Source organism: Ostrinia furnacalis, unplaced genomic scaffold, assembly GCF_004193835.3.
Source record: "Ostrinia furnacalis isolate ACB-3 unplaced genomic scaffold, ASM419383v2 OfSCF3022, whole genome shotgun sequence".
In the NCBI taxonomy this organism is placed as follows: domain Eukaryota; kingdom Metazoa; phylum Arthropoda; class Insecta; order Lepidoptera; family Crambidae; genus Ostrinia; species Ostrinia furnacalis.
In genome coordinates, this window is record NW_021133261.1 from 1,666,488 (window position 1) to 1,690,203 (window position 23,716).

Genomic DNA, 23,716 nt, shown 5'->3' on the forward strand with positions numbered 1-23,716 from the left:
CGTGTTTTATAATATGTAACTAAAACACACTCTGGTTCTAAGGCAGAAGGAAAGACAAGCCTTAAATAATTTTCAATTTGTTTCAGTTGTTAGAACATTTCAGGCTGAAATGAATTTAATTGTCCGGAATAGAAATGGGTATGTTTCGTGATTCGGAGGACAAATTAAGCCGTCGGTCCAACTGCCATTTCAGGCGCCTATTAGCAGAGCATTAAGTCTGACATTACTAATTAAGTGACAAAGTAACAACTGAGGTCATCCGTGAGCTTTATTCAGTTGGCCAAGTTCGGTTGAAACGATGACGTCATCATAGCACACACCTATAATAGGGCAAACAGAGGAAGTCAGAATTTTTGTTTTTGTTTTGTTTTTGGAGGAATAAAGTTTAAAATATGATGGTGACCCTATTCCCTCTGCCTTATTAAGGATTAAAAGAAGTCAACTAGATCTGACCTTGTAGTTTTTTTGGATTATAAAATTAAATAAAGTTGAGGTATCCCCACAAAAATAACACAACAGTATTGCTATTTCGCCCACTTTCACCCAGTCTCTTTNTATGGAACCATTGAGCTGGTCTGATGATGGAGTCAGGAGGTGGCCATAGGAACTCCTAAAGGAAAGGGAATCGCATAGAATTTGGGTTCGTTGGATTCGTCTTCCCGAGCACTTTGGTGCTAAATGATGACCGCCCAGATTGAGATACAACTAAAAAGTGTAAAATAAAATTATAATAAAACTTTTTTAAAAACAAGCTTTATTCTGAAATGCAGTTGTACTAAAACGAAAAAAATAATTGTATGCAATGTTCAAATAATTTCAAAAGCTTGTAGCGCAAACAGAAAAAACAGAATAAATTCCATGCGCGATACAAGCTTTCCAAATTATCATTGCATACAATTATTTTTTTCCTTTTAGTACAACTACATTTCAGAATAAAGCTTGTTTTTAAAAGTGTTTTTTACTAAAAAACATTTTGCAGCAGGTGGTAGGCGTGTCGTGACAAGCGTGACATTCACATGACTTCCTGCGGGCCTAGAAAAAATGCCATCGCAACCGGAAATGATACAGTCGTGTCGATTTCGATTCAAAAGGTGAAAATAAGAAGAAGCGTTTTATATTTTTATTTTATTACACAGATTAGAGAGTATAATTTATTATAAGTAATTTAAAAAAATAACACATTAGTATGACTGTTGACTGTACTCAGTGGTGCACTATAAAATGTAATTGGCGCGCCCCTACGCCAGGGTTTTAATATTTTTACTAAGGTCAAAATTTGATGATAGGGAGACCATGGCGAGGCCTATCGATGGAAAGTGTTATCCATTGTTTTGGGACATCCTGTATTTCTGTCAGGTAATACAACCACTGTAATACTATATTTGTAGTCTATCCAGTTACTTGTACTTACAGTTACAAGTTTTTGTATTTAAATTAATTTACAATGAACTAAAAAAAATTAAACTATACATATCGTCGGCGTCAGTGCAGGACCTTGTAACTGCAAGTTTTGGTGAAAACATTTTTTTGTTGAAAATAACCCCTTGACGTGTCCTGCCATCTAGTGAAAAAACAAACAATTAGATTGCAAGCATCTTCGGTCGATAAAACAGTAAAATCTAGTACCTTCTAAATGTTAATTCAAAAATATTGATGCAGTACCTTCTAACTGCAGTTTGAAACAATTCGTTAATGAAAAGAGTGCCAAGGAGGGTGCCCCCAAGGACTTCCACAAAGACCGGTCCTTCACCAGATCGTCGGTCCACCTAGTGAGAGGCCTGCCTACGCTACAGTCTAATTTTTTAGAAATCAGCAGAAATGTCATCAAATATGGCCAACTGACATAAAAATATTTTTAGTCTGTGAACTAGTGATGCGACAAAACCTCTCGTTAATCGCGAAGTGAAATGTTGTAGTACTTGCGTATCATCGCCGGGTGATCGTCAAAATACTAAAAATATGCAACAAAGTCGCAACATTGAATGTGAACTGATTATGAAATTTACGAGAACAGGAAACAAACTGTATGCACAGATGTAATCAAAAAGCACACTGGACAGTAAAACAATCAATGATATCCGTAAAGTTATTAAACTTCTGTTGCTTGCTGTTGCTTGCTGCGTGATTGGTGGATTTTGACATATCTGTCAATGTCATGTCAAAAATAACCAATCATGCAGCATTTGGACCTCGCGTCTACGTATTGCCATCTGGCGGATTTTTCAATCGCGAAAACCCTCATTGAAAGAAGTTTTTTATTTTCTTAAAAATAAACAATGGAACAATACGTAAGCATAATTGCATAAAAAAGTAAAATAATTTCGTTTAAATAAAACCGACTAAAAATTAAACTGACTCCGAAAAAGTAAACACTAAAAGTAGAAAAATAAATTTACGTTATCTCCAATATTGTCGAAGTTATCGCTGGAAAACTAAACAAAGTATCGTATATTTTTTATTTAAAATTAATCAGTAATCGAAATAAGTGAATACTTAAAATAATATCGATTAAATTTACAGATTATTGTCTATGACTCACAGGTTACGGCACTGATGTGTCAGAGACAAGTCATAGACAATATGGAGATAACACATGATTTTAAACGTCAAGTCAATTTGACAATGTCACAAATTTTCATCGTCCACGTATTTTGCTAAAATAATTTGTTTCAAAGATTGATTTCAAACTTGTATAAACGTGAAAATAAAGTTGGTTTCATGGGCTTGTTAAATAATGTGTATGATATTATGAACACGTAAGTGATTATGGTGTAATTGTGTATGAAAGTGTTTGTTTACATCTCTGCTGGATTCTAAAAAATCAAGGTATACGTCTTTCGGCTCGTGGTCGCCACTCAAGAACTATCCTGCCCCAGCGGCCGTCAGCTCTACGAGCTATGTGCCCTGCCCACTGCCACTTGATTTTAGCGATTCTGCGGGCTACGTCAGTCACTCTGGTTCTCCTACGGATCTCCTCATTTCTGATTCGACCACGCATGGAAACTCCGAGCATAGCACGCTCCATCGCCCTTTGGGTGACCTTGTGCCTTCTTATGAGGCCCATAGTAAACCTCTCAGATCTGTATACCATCACTGGCAACACACACTGGTCAGAGTTTTGATTTGAGACATTGCGGTATTTCGGACGTGAGAATATCGCGAAGCTTCCCGAACGCTGCCCAGCCGAGTTGGATTCGACGATTGACCTCTTTCTTGAAGTTGGACCTACCTAACTGGATTGTTTGTCCCAGGTATACTTGTCAACAACAGTGTAGTGTCTCCAACCTTCAGAGGAACCCACTCCTCTGAAGGTTGGAGGACACGGGTATTTGACATCATTTTTGTCTTGCCCATGTTCATTTTAAGACCCACTTGTTGAGAGGCTCTACTGAGGCCATCAAGCATTGTGCTTAGATCCTCCACGGTCTCAGTCATGACTACGATATCGTCCGCGAAACGAAGGTAGGTGATATTATACTAGCCGTTGATATTTATGCCGAATCCGCTCCAGTCCAGAAGCTTAAAACATCTTCCAGGGCGGTGGTGAACAGTTTCGGAGATATGACATCTCCCTGTCTCACCGGATAGGTTTCGAGTTCTGATCCTGGAGGCAGACCGACATTGTGGCGTTTTCGTACAAGCCCTTCAGCGCTTCGATGTATCTATAGTCAATTTGGCACCGTTGGAGAGACTGTAGCACTGCCCAGGTCTCAATCGAGTTGAAGGCTTTTTCATAGTCCAAAAACGCCAGACAAAGTGGCTGATTATACTCCTCGGTCTTCTGTATAATCTGCCGAAGCGCATGTATGCGGTCTATGGTACTAAAGCCTTTTCGGAATCCGGCTTGTTCGGGAGGCTGGAAGTCTGTGATGACTCTCGAAAACAGCTTGTAGACATGGCTCAGAAGTGAGATGGGTCTATAATTATTCAACAAGGTTTTGTCGCCTTTTTTGAAGAAGAGTATCAACACACTTCTGTGCCATGCCGTAGGCGTTTTTCCCTCGAGTATGACAGAATCGAGTAGCCTCTGAAGAGCCTTTAGTACCGGCGTTCCGCCTGCTTTCAGAAGCTCAGCCGTGATTCCATCATCACCCGGTGCCTTGTTGTTTTTCAGCTGTTTGAGAGCCATTCTAATTCGTACAGATTCAGTCTGTACGAATTAGAATTAGTCCGGGACATCTTCGGTATAGTGTCGGGTCAATCTAGCTCTTGGGTCCTCGGCTAGATTTGTGACAGGTGTACGTCTGTGGCGGCCATCCGCCACATTCCTAACTTGGACCACCGCCTTAGATTTCGGAGCGATCCGCTTCCGCCTATGAGATTGGGCCAACCCCGACTTGACGGAACGTGAATGAATCGTTGGCGCATGCGTGCTGCGGCCGTCACAATACATCTGCGTCACTCGCACACCCGTGAAGACGTATGCTGCCGTCTCGCTTCAACGCCGGTCACCGATCTCCGCTCACTCATCGCCGTTGAAGAGATTTGAAATATGTCGTCGTGACACTTCTTCCGCGATCGCTTTGCTCTTAAGATTTAAATAATTTTATTGCTATTGTATCCTAATCAATCCCTTGCTATTCCTGTTGTTAAATATAATTTCCAATCCGCTAATAACATTCTTCCTTCCACCGTGTTCTTCCTACCTTTATTTCCTGACTCGAACTGCCTAACAATAATCTTATTAAGAATCGGAATAGGATTCCGAGGAAAACATATGGTGGGTTGTTGGCAAATAACCCCCATATCTTTTTAAATGTTCGTTGAAGTCCAAGGGTGGTTTTTACGGCGAGAAAAATTCGAATAATTTCCGGGGAAACCTCGGGCGAAGCCGCGGTCGGAAAGCTAGTTTAAAATATAAAATACGAATATCGTACTGAACATGCCATCTACATTTGTTTTCATATCACGATCTCCAGTACTAAAAATACAGTAAAACATATATTTTGGGTTCCATCTCACATAAAACAAACCACAATAGAGGAACTGCTTAAGGAACCTTCGTGTGACATAAATTAGGTCATTACAAGGGACCCGTCATGAACATCAAAAGAACTTTATTGTAGAAAAAGTGGACTTAAGCTGAGTTGCACCATCTTATTTTAACTTTAAGAATCGTCAAAAATCTATCAAATTGCATACAACAAACAACAACATTGTCATAGTTACGGTTAAAGTAAGTTGGTGCAACTCAGGCTTAGTAGATTCTTATGGGTCACGTACAAAATACACACATGCATAGAAATCACATTCATCATCATCACCATTCAGCAACAGGACGTCCACCACTGAACATAGGCCTCCCCAATGACTTCCACATCGCACGGTTGGTGGCGGCCTGCATACAGCGCCTTCCTGCTACCTTTATGAGGTCGTTGGTACACCTTGTGGGTGGACGTCCCACGAAATTATATAACAAGGTTAATAATGACGTGATTGTAGAAAAGGGTTTTGATAAAATAGATGAGAATTTATATTAAATATGGTAATTCAATACGCAGACACAAAGCATATTGATACAACTGAGTATAATTTAGTAAAAGGATTGTGAATGAATATTTAAAACTAACTAAATTACACAAACTCTTGCGTATAATATTCCAAATAATAATGTATCTGCCTACTTTACAATTAGTTATTATGAAGCTACGTGACAAGTAAGAGACTGACGAAGGTGACTGACGCCCGTATTCACAAACGATGCTTGCTTAAATGAAGCAGCAAATCGAACGCACAGCCTTGAATAGAGCTCTGTGATTTGTTCGTGTGTCACCCACGCGTCCACGCGCACTGTGAGACCTCATAGTAATGTTTGTGAATACGGGTGTACCGGGATACTTATTCCTTTTCAGTACTAGCATGTATCCCTAAAGTGGTAGCAAAGAAAACTAATGAATGAAAGAAAGAAAGAAAAAAATATTTATTTGACTACTAATAAAAAAGTACAAAAATAATGGAGAGAAAAGAAGGAAAAAAATGTTGCCAAAGAGGTCGCCCACTTAGTATCATCTTGACAGTTGACATTTTACTGCCAAGTGCCAAGACACTGGTTTTCAGTGGGTACCTTGTACGCAGGGGCAAAAAGAATGTATTAAATATAATAAATTCAAATTAAATTCAAAACAATACAATTACTCATTTCAAATAAACATGGCAAAAATATTTAAAATTAAAAATTTAATGTATAATACGTATTATAAATACATTAAAAACGCCTGCAGACGAATAAAACATCAGGCATTATAACGAGCCTACCAAATCTATTTACTTTTGGACTAAGGGTCACTTTGCATAAGGTTTTACGGAAAAAGGCACCGCAAATCTACTTAATTTCGTTAACAAAGTAGAAAGTTCATAATTAATCTTTGGCACAAAGAGAAGGAAGGCTTTTTCATAAAAATCCCTTTCCCTTATTTTACCTTATGTTGTCTAAACAAGGAGTACTTCTATACTTTAGGATCTTTCTCATAACCTTACTAAATCTTTTCCAAGTCGAATAATGTCGTTGGATAAAAAAAGCCTTTAGCGCTGGCGTTTTAGATCGATTTTTATAGGTATGACAATAAGACGCGCGAAATATTCACGAGTGAGTTATAAGGACAATTTATTTTGTACCATATTAAGAGAGTTCTTTGTCTGAATATCATCTGTTAATGAGGTGAGGTAAGGTGAGGTTCAATTAAGACCTATTATAGTGGAACTGGCTTTCCTTAACTTCAACTGATGAAACAAGAATGCTGTTCACATTGATGCTTTAACGACAGATTTAAGTAACATGGTATTAGCTAACCAGCCAGGCTAAGAACAAGCCCTGCCATCAACCGAACTGAGTAAGAATCAAACTTGTAATCGACCAATTACTTGTGTGTGATTAATTACAATGTCATATTATTGTTACAAGTAACCCTAATGGTTTATTCCACTTTGTTCATCCAGATTTTTTAGTGTCCTCATTTCACCTTGGAACCATTTCACCCAGGTAAATACAAATGGTTAATAGGTACGATTGAATTTAAAAGAGTCGCAAAAAACTTAATGCAGCGCTGCAGCGTGGTTAAAAAGAAGCATTTCAGCAATGAAATAAAATTTAATTTTCTCATAGACTTGGAAAGTAGTTCCCATTTCATTACGACTGAGACTCGTTCTTTGTAAAGTTGACGCAAACTGACGGCATAAATTAGTTTTCTTATTGAAGAAGTGCTTTGCGCTTTTCAATTAGGTATCTTTTTAACTTTTCTGGCTTCAGTTTCGCGTACACGTAACTTAGGCCGAGTTGCACCACCTAACTTTAACAGTAACTATAACGATAACTGGTGTGTTTTGTATGGAGTTTGACAGATTTCTGACGTTTTTTTAAATTAAAGTAAGATGGTGCAACTCATCCTAAAGCTCGATTCACACAGTCATATCAGTGAAGCCACAGTTCCGTCACAGTGTCCGCTCAGTTCAGTATCAGTGCTACAGTGTTGCGTCAGTGAAATATTTTGAATATTTTAAAATGACAGAGAGCTGTTATTATATTCTTGTTCAGAAACTATGAAGTAAGTTATTTTGTTTTTGATGCCGCGGCGGCGTCCGTGATCCGACAAAAATATCGTCGTCAACGAATACGTCTGTGATTGCCGGTGTCGGCACTGACACTGAGAGCACTGTGTCGTCACTGACACCGACAAGTGGGGATGCGTTCATAGAAACTGTATGAAAGAATATTTCGCACTGTGCTGGTACTGAGCCTGAACTGTGACTTCACTGATATGCGTGAATCGGCCTTTAAACTAGCAACTGAAAAAATTTTTTTCGGTTACTGCTTACAAAAAAAAAGACTGTCGAACTTACACTGAGTTGCACCATCTTACTTTAACTTTCTGTCTGCGCTGTCACGCGGACTGTCATAGGTCGCGCGACTTGTCATTGACCTCTGATCGCGACGCGTTGGTGTGGTCGAAGCTATAATCATTATAATCATTAAAATTTCGTTATGGCGCAACAAGATGAAAACACTTAATTAACATAAAAATTTCATGACTTTTCTGATTATACTTTTCGTTCATTCTTATTACAAAAATCCAGAGCCGTCAACTCAATCGTCTCTAATAAAAGACAATAAAATCCCAGCCAAAGTTTAATGAAGAGAGAATAAAAATATTATGTTTCAAGGAGATCTAATTTGCAGATGGCAAATTGAATAAGATTCTTGTAATACAAAAGATTTTCTATTATAAGTAGTTACATAGAGTTTGTAATCCAAGGAAAATATTTTAACTGTATTTTGTCTAGATAGAATAAAATTGTAGTAAGTAGGTATCGCCACCAACCGGCCATTATGGATATCATTGGGGGAGGCCTATGTTCAGCAGTGGACGTCCTATGACTGAAATGATGATGATGATGATGAAGAAGTAGGTACTTAGGTAGGTACCTACATTGTTTTTTTCTACATTGAGGAAGCTTCTGGCTTGTTGTTGCTGATGGATATTTAAAAATGTATTACTTATAAAAGAAAAGTCTTTCTCTGGAACACCAACCTTCATTAATTAAAAGAAAATAAACGATAAAACCGTTTAATACTTAACTCAGCATTAAGTATTGCAAATTAGACCCTAAGCTTCAATGACTAGCCAAACCATCCTTTGAGAAAGGATAATCGTTGAGAGAAAGCCCATTATTCTTTGACATAACTTTAAAAAAAAAAAAAATCGACTTCAAATGCGCGAATTATTAAATTTAAATGGGACCACCCTTGAGGTATTAGGCCTCAGCCTCGAACTTAGCGGGCAGCGGGGCGGGAGCGGCGGCGGCGCTGGAGCGGGGCGGGCAACGCAGACCCGTTCTCGAAACCAGCGGGCAGCTCGCGCGGCGCTTTAGCGGCGAAGTGTTGTGTTCGGGGTTGTGTTGTCGAGATATTTGTTTTTATTCGCAAACGAAATGTCTGAACAACGGCGACAATTTTATTTCGATTCAAATTTATTCCTAACGCTCGATTTATTGTGGGCAAAAGAAGGAGTGCGCTNCACAAACTAAAAATATTATGATTTTTTAGTACTAGCTTCGACCCAACCGACTTCAGAAAGTACATATTATTTTAAACCAAGATTTCGCAGAATTTCAGCTCTAAAAATGCAAAGTAATTGTCTCTATTTAAGTAATACCTATTCGTTAGCAACTTTTTGCATAAAAACATACTCAACAACCACGGATTATCATAAAAAAATGCGATTTACTAACTACGTGTTGGTGAGCCGTCCATACCGCCGGCCATTTTTCAAAAAATCCCATCTGTCAATTATGACAGCCAATGGTAGCATACCGGAAACTGTTCCCTAATATTTCATTCCGAAATTGAATTAAAATATTTCTTTAAGCCGCGAAATTTCAAAAATCTGGACAGAGTTTAATAATATGGCCTTCTAAAAGGCGCATGAGCGGTAATTGAAAGTTAGTTGAAAAAAGTTCTGGGCTGTAGTCGCCATGTTTATTTTGGGTTATCAAAAGGCGCGTGGGCGCTACGAGGCTAGGTGGACCGACGATCTGGTGAAGGTCGCGGGAGATGACTGGATGCGGGCGGCGCAGGACCGGTCTTTGTGGAAATCCTTGGCGTCATTCGGCTAAAAAGAACGAACGAACGAACATGGAATTGCGTCAAGTTTTTTCACAAATATTGGAGTAAATCATTGGTTATGTAATTCCAATAACGGAATCTCTTGTAACCCAAACCACCTCAATTTTCATCCCTCAATTATTTTCCAAACAATCTGATGGCTAATAATAACAAAGGGCGACGTTTTGAGGTCGGAAAATGGATATTAAGGATAATTTCCGGGAAAATCCTGCATTTTTTTCCTTATAGAGCATTATTTTCCTTTCATAAGGAGTAGGGAATCTTATGAATCGTTTTTAGAGTGTGGATTTGACACTCAATTTTGTCTACTCGTGTGAAAAAATAACAATCGATTTCCAATATAATTAATTAATAGTAAATTATTTTGTTTTTATTTTGCAATGATATAATTATTATGCTTATCTGACTATAATATTCGTACGTAAAGCTATCATAATTTGCGCTGCTACTTCTTAACACTGGCCCATTTATTGTTCTGAAGGAGTGGTAGGGTCAAAGTAATACCACAGAATAATAATAAGTACTACGTACAGAAGTTTTACTTCGCTAAGATATTGAAAAAAATGTATGCTCAATGTCATTAACAATATGGTGTAATTTAGCCTGTCTCAAGAGTCAAGCACCATTTTGTTGACAAACGTCAGTGATCGGCACTGCGCCGAAGCTATAGGGCTGACTTCGGTAAAATGATGTGACGTGAGGTGCCAAACTGCGGAAAATGGCGGAGGAAGTACATGATTTAGCATGAATTATCATGAATAATATTAACTACTTATTTACCTCTCTGTGTCTAGAGGCAACATAAAAAAGTACAATTCTGTGTTTTTATTATTATTTAGGCAGTTAAATACTGCACAGTATTTAGTACACCATTTTCTTCCATCATACACAAGAATACGCGTGCGTGAGTCAATGTTCGCTCGTATGTGAGGCCTTGTCGAATAGTATCCTGTAGGTGGGCCATCATGCGTGTTTTGTTTTTGATGTAAACTCACGGAGATGAACAGGCCTGGTAATACTGGGATGTCTAAAAGCAATTATCAAAAGCGAAAATAATTAGTAGAGAAGATAACCAAGACGGTACAACATACAAATTACAAAACAAATTTTAGCACATTGTAGGTACTAACTCTCCCTTCATTATTATTATTCGCTCACCGTTCCCAAGATGGCCACTGTAATTTAGCATGCAAAAACGAAGTGCCGTGTTGGGCGCCAATAAAATGTGCGCGGGCACGTATATTTAAGGTTAGGTGCTTGCAAACAATGCTCAGCGGAGAGCGGGAATAACAGTGGTTACTTCTAAACGTTGAGTTTTACTGACAGTCGCTATCGCTTATGCCAGCATCTCGCTATCAAATACTAAGTAATTCTTTAAAAGTTTGCAGGAATATGTAGGCCCTTATCACGGCATTTACTATGAGAGAGGGTTCCTTACCTTTTGACTCCATCTTCTATAGAGCTAAGTACTAGCAACACAGATGACGATCGATTAGTCGGAAAGTTTAAGGGTCGTGAACCATAAATATAAAGATCCTGAAAGTGCTTCATGAGCTCTATCAAACGGTTTCAATAACAGCTTACAGAATAAACTGGATCTATCCGATAGTTCAATGTTTCCAGCTTCCATACATTTGGTAAAGTCACATAATATTAAAAACTAAACAGGATATCGTAAAACTAAAAGTGCTTCTCGAGCCGTTGCTTAAGTAATTAAGCTCTATAATTTAAAGCAACACAAAGAGCATTTTATGTTAGTTTTCTCTTACACAATGTAATTCACTTCTGCTTTTGCATGAAAATCATCACTCGCTAAGCTCGTGTCCGTAAACACAGCCTTACTCGGCATCTTGGTTAAATATTGACTAAGAAATAACCGGTAATTCGGCAGTATTTTAACGGGAAAATTCCTATCGAATTAGATTGTGTTCGAGTCATCTCAATGTTCCGCCTCTGTGGGCTTATTGTAAGTGTATTAGCATAATGTAAAAATAATAGACTAAATAGGGATAATAGACTATAGGGATGGAAAAGGAAATAAATACCCGTTTTCTTTTGTTATAAAGATGACAGGACAGTTTAATACCAGTAGAGTTTCTTGATGGAAGTGTCATGAAAAAATTCTCTTCCTAGCATCGTGATCCTCATTAATGAGTATCGCGATTCATGTCGTGCAAAGCTTTTCTCTTAATTTAGTTATTAGTTAATTAGTAGTAGTTATTTTGAAGGTTAGTTTTTTATGCATAACAAGGCAGGTATTTGTCCGCTATCGCACCTGGTGTTAAGTGAGATGCAGTCTAGGGTGGCACATACTGTAAGTAAGTCTGTAAGTGCCTATTTACTCTCGCCTTAGGTTAGTATCCATCAATTACCAAACTTGAATTTGAACTTGAAACTATAAGTAACAACTGTTTTTTTATCCACAACGAGGAAGCTCTTGGCCTGTATCTCACCTGATGGTAAGTGATGATCAGGCCGAAGGTGGAAGCGAGCTTCACCCGGAATCCTCAACCACGGAGGAACTGGCTATCTTACTGCTAACTGCCGGAACACAACAATGCTGTTAACATTGTTGTTATGGCAACAGACTTAGGTAAGATGGTAGTAGCTAGCCAGGCGGACTTAGAACAAGCCCTACCACCAACCAAACCGAACAGAAAAATCTGCCCCCACTGGGAATCGAACCCGGGACCTCTGTGTCTGATGCAGGTGGTCTTACCACTAGACCACAGAGGCGGTTGAACTGTGGCCTCTAGGACGATTACTACTATTTTCTCAGTAATCATTAACTGTTATTTGCTCATGAATGTACAAGAAATCATGATCGAAGAATTAGATCTATTAAGTTTGATGTTATTGTAACATCTTGTTTCGTCGACAGAGTATTGTTAACCACTAATTGGCAAGCTTTACATGAAGCAGAAACGAGCGAATTTACCTTGAAATTTCAAATATATTTTCAAACTAGCTTTCCGCCCGCGGCTTCGCGCGCGTGGACTACATACATATTTTACGGAACCCTATTTTTTTCCAAAATAAAATTTAGCATAGGTATGTTACTCGTGGATAATGTAGTTTTCGAATGGTGAAAGAATTTTTAAAAACGGTCCAGTAGTTTTTGAGCCTATTCATTACAACCAAACAAACAAACAAAGTTTTCCTCTTTATAATATTAGTGTAGATGTAGATAAGTAGGCGTATTTCCACGTTTTTAGTTTATTAATGTGGATTAAACAACAATAATAAATCTTGGTGAAGTAGTGCTTTCGCTAACCACTCGTATTTGGCATGAATGATGAGTGTTTTTGTTTACAAAACAATATTTAGGAAATCATAATAATACAAAATGCTGATTACAAATTACAAAGGTAAATGCTATTTACATAGGTGGTAGGTAACTAAGAACTCATATTTCCGTTTTTATAATAATATCTTCTTACATATCAAAATTACTAAAAACAATGAAATGCTATTATTAGGTATATAATATTAATTTAGTTTTGTTATCTACTCGTATTAACAGTCTTACAGTGTACAGTGTAGGGTGAGCGTAGATAGATAGATAGACATATTTATTGTACACCACACAGGACAAGAAAAAAAAAGAAGGAAATAAAAGGAAGTAAAAGATACGGCATAATTTTGGTGATCTTATCGCTTTAAGCGATCTCTTGATCTCTTCCAGACAATCTACACGTATTTTTTTAACACAAACACAACCCAAAACAAATTCGCTATAATCTATAAAAGTGACTATGGCTACACATTCTTGAGTGATATTTTTTCTACTCGTATTTCAATCACGTTCAGTTAGAATGGCTCCCCTATTGTTTTTCTTGACGTATGTCTACAAAACCAAACGTTATTTGCTTTTCACTTGTCATTTGCTTCCAAAACACACGGAATTGAATGCCGGCTGTGAAAGAAAAAGGAGAAAATAAACGTGTTTGGATATTTTTGTGGTTATAAAATGGGGTGAGTTATGTGAATGCTTCGTTCGTTCGTTTCAGCCAAATGACGTCCACTGCTGGACAAAGGCCTCCTCCAAGGCTTTCCACAATGCACGGTCCTGCGCTGCCCGCATCCAGGCTCTTCCCGCGACCTTTACGAGATCGTCGGTCCACCTAGTAGGAGGCCTGCCCACGCTACGTCTTCCAGCCCGTGGTCGCCACTCGAGAACTTTTCTGCCCCAACGGCCATCGTCTCTACGAGCTATGTGCCCCGCCCACTGCCACTTGGTTTTAGCAATTCTGCGAGCTATGTCGGTCACTTTGGTTCTCCTGCGGATCTCCTCATTTCTGATTCGATCACGCAGGGAAACTCCAAGCATGGCCCGCTCCATCGCCCTTTGGGTGACCTTGAGCCTTCTTATGAGGCCCATAGTAAGCGTCCACGTTTCGGATCCATAAATCAACACTGGCAGCACACACTGCTCGAAGACTTTTGTCTTGAGACACTGCGGTATTTCGGACGTGAGTATATTGCGTAGCTTCCCGAACGCTGCCCAGCCGAGTTGGATTCGACGATTGACCTCTTTCTCGAAGTTGGCCCTACCTAACTGGACTGTTTGTCCCAGGTATACATAATTGTCAACAGCTTCGAGTGTAGAGTCTCCAACCTTCAAAGGAGTGGGTGCGACACGGTTATTAGACATGATTTTTGTCTTGTCCATGTTCATTTTGAGACCCACTTGTTGAGAGGCTCTACTGAGGCCATCGAGCATTGTGCCTAGATCTTCCAAGGTTTCAGCCATGACTACGATATCGTCCGCGAATCGAAGGTGGGTGATGTACTCACCGTTGATATTTATGCCAAATCCGCTCCAGTCCAAGAGCTTGAAGACATCTTCCAGGGCGGTGGTAAACAGTTTTGGAGATATGACGTCTCCCTGTCTTACCCCTCGCTGCAACTGGATAGGTTTCGAGTCCCGATCCTGGAGGCGGACTGACATTGTGGCGTTTTTGTATAAACTTTTTAACACTTCGATATAACGATAGTCAATTTGGCACCTTTGGAGATATGGAAATAATCTATGTGAATGCTTATAGTTTTATTATTTACTAGCTTTTCACCCGCGGCTTCGCCCTCGTGGTATTTTGTCTGTCACAGAAAAACTTTATCAAAAACTGGGATAAAAACTATCCTATGTCCTTTCCCGGTACTCAAACTATCTCTCTCTATACTAAATTTCATCAAAATCGTTTCAGTGGTTTAAGCGTGAAAGTGAGACAGACAGACAGGCAGACAGAGTTACTTTCGAATTTATAATATTAGTATAGATAGTAACATATACAGGGTGGAAACGTTAAGTGATCTCACTCGATTATTTCCAAACTATACAAGATATCGAAAAACTGATTACTGATTCTGAAAGTGCTTTACAAGTTCTTTCAAACGGTACCAATATTAGGTTACATAATAAACTGGATCTATCCAAAAATTCAATGTCTCCAGCTTCCATACATTTAGTAAAACCACATAATATTAAAAACTATACAAGATACTAGCTTTCCGCCCGCGGCTTCGCCCGCGTGGAATTTTGTCTGTCACAGAAAAACTTTATCGCGCGCGTCCCTGTTTCAAAAACCGGGATAAAAACTATCCTATGTTCTTTCCCGGGACTCAAACTATCTCTATGCCAAATTTCATCAAAATCGGTTGCGAGGTTTAAGCGGGAAAGCGTAACAGACAGACAGACAGACAGACAGACAGACAGACAGACAGACAGACAGACAGAGTTACTTTCGCATTTATAATATTAGTTGGGATTCAAAAACTGGTTACTGATCCTGAAAGTACTTCACAGGCTCTATCCAACGATACCAATAATAGGTTACAAAATTAATTGGATCCATCCATCCTAAAATTCAATGTTTCCAGCTTCCATACATTTAGTACAGCAACAGTCATGGCACTCATGTCTTGATAATATTATAGCAAGTAAAGCCTAAAACCAATGTTTTCTATGAATAATTTTAAATAAGAATGCAATTTACGAGTTCATTTTAAGTGTTTATTGTTAAATAAAAAAAAAATACTTTTAATTTTGTTTGGCTGACATACATTTAGTATGGAGGCTGAAAACATTTAATTTTCGGATAGATCGGTTAATTCTGTAACCTATTATTGGTACCGTTAGATAGAGCTCGTGAAGCACTTTCAACATCAGTAACCAGTTTTTCGATATCTTGTATAGTTTAGAAATAATCGAATGAGATCACTTATCGTTTCCACCCTGTAGATATTAGTGAGTCCAAGGATCTATGCCAGATCGAGTCAATGTATAAAATAGTTTTTTCAATAGTTCTTCTGGTTATTTTCTGTTACTTCTGGGTATTTAATTTTTACTTTTGAGTTTTTCATTTTCGAATTATTTTCACATAAGGTACCTACTAATTAGCAACCTCGAAGCCACAGACAAACAAACTATTTTTATTGCAAATTATTAGTTAATCATGAATGTTGAATAACGATAAGTGTTAAGGCTAGAATAGTATAAAATTCTAGGCCAATAACGAATTTATCTTTTTTCTCACTATGGATAAGTAGGTAAATAAGTTTTCAAATATTCATAGCTTTTTTACATTTTCATGAATTTCTTGATACGCCTGAACTTTCTCAATTTTTTCAAAAACGTTTCAAAAATATAAAGTAAAAATACCACTGCTATTTATTCTTTCGGTCGGCCATGGGTTCTATTGCCAGATAGCACCGATTATTAAATTAATGTTTATTGCTATTGTTTGGTTTAGGCATTTGGTTACGTTACAACTAACCTAATTGCTAAATAATTAGTGCATGCCTCAAAAGGAAAATACCTTTATAAAACAGTACCTAACATGTTTTACAAGAATAATAACTCTAAGTTTTTAATTTAAAACTACTTTTTTTAAATCCACGTGGACGCGGTTGAACCCAGAAACTTATCTTTTCAATAAACCACGATTGTACCTATTACAGTCCATCTTCCCAGATGGCAAATTGAAGCAAAGCAAACGTTTGTACAAAGTTATTAACAAAATAACAAACTTAGAGAAAACTCGGTGTAGTTTCGGCGAGCGATCCGAGGGTCCTTCAGAATTCGCTGTTTCAGGAATCATTGCCAAAGTTTTGTGGTACTCGTAGGTTGTTATGTCGACCGAAACAATTATTACAGTTCTGACAAATCGATAGCGGATATTTTTTTCTTACAGGAAAATGTATTGCGGAAAGTTCTCGGTATAGAAAAATAAAGCAAATACAAAAACTGATAAATTATATCAGGGCATAAATTTGCTTGAACCGCAAGCGATTTTTTTCCGGTTTTTCCACTATTTTTCATTGCTGTTGTGCATCACCTAACTTTAACCGTAACTATAACGAAAACCGGTGTTACGGAATTTGACAGATTTTTTACTTTTATCTATGTTAACCCTTAAGTAACACCGTGGGGTAATTTTTTACCCCAGGTGTATAAAAATTAACCTATCTTTTTTTCTAGCGAAGCTAGTGCAATGTCGTTTTGTGTATTCTCAATGCAGAGCGTGCGGTTTGAGCTCGTAGAAGCGGGATGTGAAAAAAAACATCCGTTTGGCTTTTACAGGTAGGTGGGGTAGAAATTTACCCCAGGGTGTTAGTTACGCATGCATTAATTTATCATCACCTAACATGTTATTAATAGGTTTTTATAGTATTTAAACAAAATTAGTAAATATTTATATGACGATCAAGTAGCACGTTGTCTCGAGAATGTAGAGAAATAAATAGAGCTTGATTTACATGATACTTTTCGAACTTTGAAGACATCCCCTCAGAACAGAGCGTTCACAAATTCGACACAGAAATAAAGTAATAATTCAGTGTGTTTGATGTGTTTTGAAAATAATAATTAGGAATAAAATAAAATAAAAATTAATTTTTCATAATAATCATAAAATATATTATATTTTTTTTGTTTTATTTTGTTATAAGTCCAGAAATTTTTGTTTTATTTAACTTTGAGTTTAAAATGTGTATAAAGCATTTATTCGATGTCCAATTAGTGTAAGTTTTTAGTTCCCACAATAAATTTCCTAGATTTTTCTAGAAGATCATTGTGGAGACTATTAGTTGCAAATGAAAAATTCTTTGTTTTTTGTTATGATTGATTTAGATGTTTCTTTACGCTAGGTAGACGATTTTTTTAAAGCAATCGTATAATTATTGAGCCCGCTAATACATATAAATCAATTTTTTTTATTGATTTTCAAAATATATTTAAAAAATTTCAATTTTCGTTTGGGGTATTTTTTTCCCCCAGGGTGTTCAATATGTAACCAAAAATAAGGATGTTACTTAAGGGTTAAAATATTGTCTTCACCTGTTGTTAACTAATGCCTTTTTGATATTTACATTATAATATCCCAAACTCACTAACAAAAAGATGATTTTAGTCGAATGTATATTACGAATTTGTGTACCACTACAAAATATCAAATAATGGTAACTATCGAGTAATTTATTTTAGTTAAACTACGATAAAATCAAAACACTTACATATCGACACGTTCAAATAACATTCCATCCACATCACTACCCAAATATGGCTTCAGTGTAATTATTTGACCGCCAACTTTTCCTGAAATGCTAACAGCCCACTGACTTGACTTGAAAGAACTTTCTTAATAATAATACCGAAGTCAAATAGAGAGAGAAATTTTCAATTTTAGGGAATCGAGACTGTTTGCATGACATACATTTCTGGTTCTAATTTAGACTCATTGTTTAAACTTTAAAGTACATATATTTTTGGTACAATATATCAACACTTTTAAATTAGAAAGTAATTATAACACGTCTTATACTTCGCGTGTGGCCATTTTAAATATTTGGCTCATTTCTTGAGTTTCTGTACGACTGTACCACCTAGTTGGAAGGAAAAGTAAATTGTCACTTAGAAATAAGTTGACAATTTACAAAACCTGCATCCGTCCAGTGTTGACTTACGCCAGTCCGGTGTTTGCTCACACTTCCTGCACAGACCTTAAGAAATTCCAGACCCTCCAAAACAAATTCTTACGCCGAGCCGCGGATGCCCCGTGGTTCGTGCGTAACACGAATCTCCATAGAGATTTCGAGATCCCATCGATTGATCACTTTATGAAAGAAGCCTCTCGCCGCTACTTTGATAAAGCGATCAACCACAAGAACCCTCTTATCGTTAGCGCCGCCACGTATACACCCCAGAAAGATGTCGCTGCCCAATACCGACGACCTAGGCATGTCCTAGACGACCCGGACGATCCTATTACCGAATTTCTGAACACAGACATCACTGCCTTAAGCACGCCAACTACTCCACAACACAGTAGCTCGTTACACCGTACTCGCCGGCGAGTACGAGGCCCTGCTTTCCATTTCGGACGGTACAGACATGTACCGGGCCGGTTCTCCCCTATCCGTCCCCCGGACACGGCCTGAGCCGAGGTCCGAGCCTACCGTGGCGCCCTCAGGCCGCGTCCGTAGTCCCCTCGATCGGTCCTTGCCGCTTATGTTCTTGTATACCTTGTTGACTGCTCTGTGGTTGCTCGCGATTGCTGACTCCTTGTTTAGCGCCACTTCGAGTAACTCCTTCAGGGACTTTTGTGAATCCTCCTCACAAAGTCTATCCTGCACAGGCCCTGGCCTCAGACCTGTCACCAGTTTATATTTGACAATGGCTTCCATGCTGCTGGCTGGAAAATTGCAATCTGTCGATGCCTCACGAATTCGAGAATAGAATTTCGCCACACTCTCGCCGTCATCTTGTCGAAGCCTATCGAACTCAATCACCTTTCTGTAGTGAGAGATGCGAGGTTTAAAGCGAAGTTTGAGTGCATCTTCGATTTGCTTGTAGGTTTTGGTAGATGGTAAATCTGGGTGCAGAACGTTCTTCAATGTTTTGTAGACTTCTTCATGCAAACTTACAAGTAAAGATGCCACTTTTCTTTCTTCAGGGATAGCATTTGCTTCGAAATATTGCTCCATGCGTTCCAAGAAACATGCTATGTCCTCACCCTCCTCGTAGGGTTTCAAGTTGTGGCCTATGCCGCCTTGGCCGCCGATAAATGTTTTGCTCGTCGCCATATTTGTGATGTCTCCGCCTTGGAGACGTAAATAAAAGTTGTTTCTATTTGAAGATACTGTCTTTTATTTTCGATTAAACACAGAGCTTACAAGATTGCCTATCGCCATTTTGTCTGGCGTATCAAGAAGAAAGAATCTCGGATACACATCCTGAATAATGCTTTTAAACTAGCTACGTTTGGATACGCGCTTATAATAACAAATTAAATACCGATATAAAATAACGATACAACATAACAGTTAAGGAAGGAAATAGGGACTAAATTACTTAGCTAAAGAGAGTTCAAATTTTCAACTACAAACTTGCTACATATTTAGTAAACTTACAAGTCAATATTGGAACATTACCGAGAAATAAATTAAATCTAAAGCTGACGTCGAAAACAGTTCGGTAGCGATTTTAATTAACGAAGTCAATGCCGTTAGCGCCCCGGATAGGGTTGCCAGGTCCAAAAACATAAAAGTCGGACTCTGTGCTTCATTTGGCCGGATAATTAATGTACCTTGCAACCCTAGTCGTGTATCTGGCGGGGCCGCCTGCGCTCGGCCACGCTCGGCGCTCGCTCGTTTGCGAAATATAAAAAAGCCTAACAAAAGCCGGAGACCGTTTATTTTGGCCGGACACGCAATCAAAAAGCCTACCTATATCCGGCTTTATCCGGACGCCTGGCAACCCTAGCCCCAGATGATGGATGTAGATAGATTGCTATTATGCGACCGTCAAGTAGAGGTGAAGCTGTTTACTCGCCTTTCTTGGTATTAATTATCTCTTGATATTAAGTTTACTTTAGCTGACTTTGGAATATTTGGAATTGATTACCTTCTACTTTAGTGTGTAGGATATCAAATTGGAATCACTGGATTCCTTAGAGGATAGTTAAACGGAGAACATAAACCATTATTAATGCTATTAATTTGTTATTTAATAGTCTTTAGTATACAAATACAAGATTTATTGTATGTACAGAACAGAAAAGATGCTAGGTACTTACTTTAGCTGTTCAAATAACAGACTAGTACTTACTTGGACTGAGTTGCACCATCTTACTATGACTTTAACAAACGTCAAAAATGTGCTAAAGTCGATACAAAAAACACCGGTTATTGTTAAAATTAGGTACGGTGAAAGTGAGCTGGTGCAACTCAGCCTAAGCATGATGAAATTGATGATTTACAAAGGTAAAAGTTTAAGTAACTACCTACCTAAGTATTTCCTACAATCAACTGAATAGTTAGGTAAATACCTACTTACTTAAAGAAAATTCCATGAAAGTTCGGTGGCTATGATTATTAAGTACAATAATAACAGTTCAATACCAATATATTTAATTTTTACCATTACCTAAATAATTTTTAGCGATCAAGTTCCTATCCTGTTGTGTTTTTGCAAAGTTTTCCGCACCGTTTTTCGCACGTGTGACCCCGCACTAACACTTGTGTTTCACGCCATCTAGCTTCAACTGGCGGCAACTTCTTCTCATCAACGACCCCGAGGCGCAAGTGAATGTCGCCGGCAAGTCGACTTGCCACCTTATGATGAAGACCTTCGCAAACTATCTGAAGCTGGAAGAAATCATGTACATACCATGGGATACCACGTCTGATGGTGGGCAGAATTATACTGAGAACCTGAAGTTTTACCTCGGCTACAAGTACACAAGTAAGTTTAGATTAAGTTTTTATATTACTACTTCTTAACACACGTTTTCAATTTTTATCAGGTGAGTGTTTTATTACTATTATAATAAATTATGTGTACAAATGAACAACAGTCGTAATAATTTTATTGTTGTTTTGGAAAACTAGACGAATAATTTCAATTGCGGTGTGCTTTTACGTTGAATCTACTCGCCGCGAGATGGCGCGAATACACGGTTTCGACTTCAGTTCCCACGGCCGACATAATAAGTGTTCTACTCCGCAACAGATGTCGCTACTAGTCGCAATTTGGTCTGCAGATTTGACTGGACCCGTGCAGCGCTGCTTTTCGATACGCCTGCTTTTGAAGCAGAAGTTGGAGGCAATGGCGGACATTTACTGGCCAGCACTATTCATCTTTACATGATTAGTGAGGGCATCACGGTATTTGGGAAGGAATTAGTCGCGAGCCAGCCTCATGAAGAGATGTTGCTCCAGGACGTAGGAAATAACTTCGCCAGTGAGTTTTATTTGAGATAGGCAGTGTCGTGCCGAAGCTTAGTTTGTGTTGGCCGAAACAACACCAACTTAATGAACTTAGCGTATTTCTATTCTATTTCTTTCGTTCATCAATTTGATTAATTTGGTTTTGATTCTACCTACAGTGTTTCATGTTTATTGTAACTTCTTTAATCTTAAATCTACATTATTTTTTATGGCTTATGAATTTAATTTGCAGACTGAAAGAATTTACCACGAAAAATTTTTAACATTTTCAAATATCATTTTATAAATTAAAGTAGATAAAATGTAAAGTCTTGACGAGACGCAAATTGACGCTAAGTAGAAAGGATAATTATTTCCAATTTTATTAATTAATAAGTTGTATTAGTTCAACTAAGTAAAATCAGATCAAGTTTCGGCTGTTTCGGCTCAAAACTTCGGTTCGGCACTGCTCGCACATTGTTTACTGAGTGTAGGTTTTCACACTTGCAAAATTCACCTTGGGTTGCCCGAAACTTTCTGCCTGGGTCGAAACTTGGCTCAGGTCGAAACTTCGGCCCACACTGGCAAAGAGTTCACGATGTTTGATCACGGTGTACGGTTGTTTGACTTGCACTTATTAAGGGGCTTCTTTTGCAAATATTTAGAATAAACATTTTAACACGGCCGTGCCACTTCATTAAGGGTGCATTGTTGTATACTAAGTACCTACTAGATGTCTAGACAACGCGTTGCCTAAATTATAATTATTTATGCAAACCTTTTAAGTTTGTTTCTTTAACAAGAGTTATTATAAGGATTATCCTGCTTTCGCCTCCGAGATTTATTTTACCATGTAGTACCCCTGTACGACAAGTCAATCCGCACACAATTTTCAGCGCAGTAGTAGTAAAAAACAAAAGAGCGGGCAACCCCACCCCTACCACGCTGTGGGCTCGGTGTCCGAGCGGTCTCATTCCTTTGTGCGCACGCGCAACGACCGCACGCAGTATAAGAAAAATGCTTAAGTGACGTCACCAGGACGTTTTTTACCGACAAAAAACGTAATTATTTTAGGTTGTGCAGTGTAGTGACGAGAATTAGACCCAACACAAGGTTGGTTGTAACAACTATTTTGTGCAAGTGCTCGTACATTTTTATTATAAGCGTTGTGACACGACGCGTAACTTTGACCCATTTTTAGCTCCAAGTTAACGCGCGATGTTAACCAGTAGCCATTTTTTTAAATCTCTTCGGCGAAAACAGGATAATTTAGATCGAACTTCACTTGGTAAGTTCGTTTGATCATTCAAATATGTTTTATTTAGCGGTCGCGAAGCCTCTTTATGGGGGTCGCGAGAGGTCGTAAAAACTACTTCAGTAAAAAAAAAATCTTATAAAGACAGATTAATCCGAAATCGAATTATGCAAATGTTGTATGGATTGAAGTATTCGGTCCCTACAAACATCTTTGCAACATTATAAAATGCATGAAAAAAAAGCGAACGGTCGGGGGTCGCCAAAAATTTTTTCATACTAGGGGGGTGGTGTCATGAAAAAGGTTGAAAAACACTGCCATAAAGGATTACGTAAATCATTAAGGTTTTGTTATTCAAAGAAGAAAATTTTGAATAATTAAAAAATTTGGGAAGTCTCTGCTGTTACGAAAAATATGTCTTTATCAACCTTAATAGACGAAGAAACAAACACCTTATATCTACTTCAGAATAAAATCTACACTTAGCTGAACGTGGATTAGGTACCAGAGTTCTTTGCCCTGAAAACGCTAGAACAAAATAAATCTTTGTTCTTTTAAGGGATTGAAGGCTCCAGAGGTTTGATTTTTACTAATTGATGTTTGACGTGATTGATTGCACTTTTGCAGTGTTTGGA

At 38.1% G+C, this 23,716-nt stretch overlaps 1 protein-coding gene across 2 annotated transcripts in view; it reads left to right on the forward strand.

Annotated features, from left to right (window-relative positions):
* Positions 1-21,909, forward strand: part of Gcy (receptor type guanylyl cyclase) — a 125,730-nt gene extending 103,821 nt beyond the window's left edge. The window contains exons 5-6 of one of the 2 annotated variants that reach the window (XM_028310515.1): positions 21,157-21,362; positions 21,661-21,868. In XM_028310515.1, coding sequence (XP_028166316.1) covers positions 21,157-21,362; positions 21,661-21,767 — 313 coding nt within the window. In that variant the 3' untranslated portion in view covers positions 21,768-21,868. Of the gene's footprint in view, positions 1-21,156; positions 21,363-21,660 lie in introns of both variants that reach the window. The other variant, XM_028310516.1, reaches the window with a different exon arrangement.
* Positions 21,910-23,716: the final 1,807 nt, after the last annotated feature.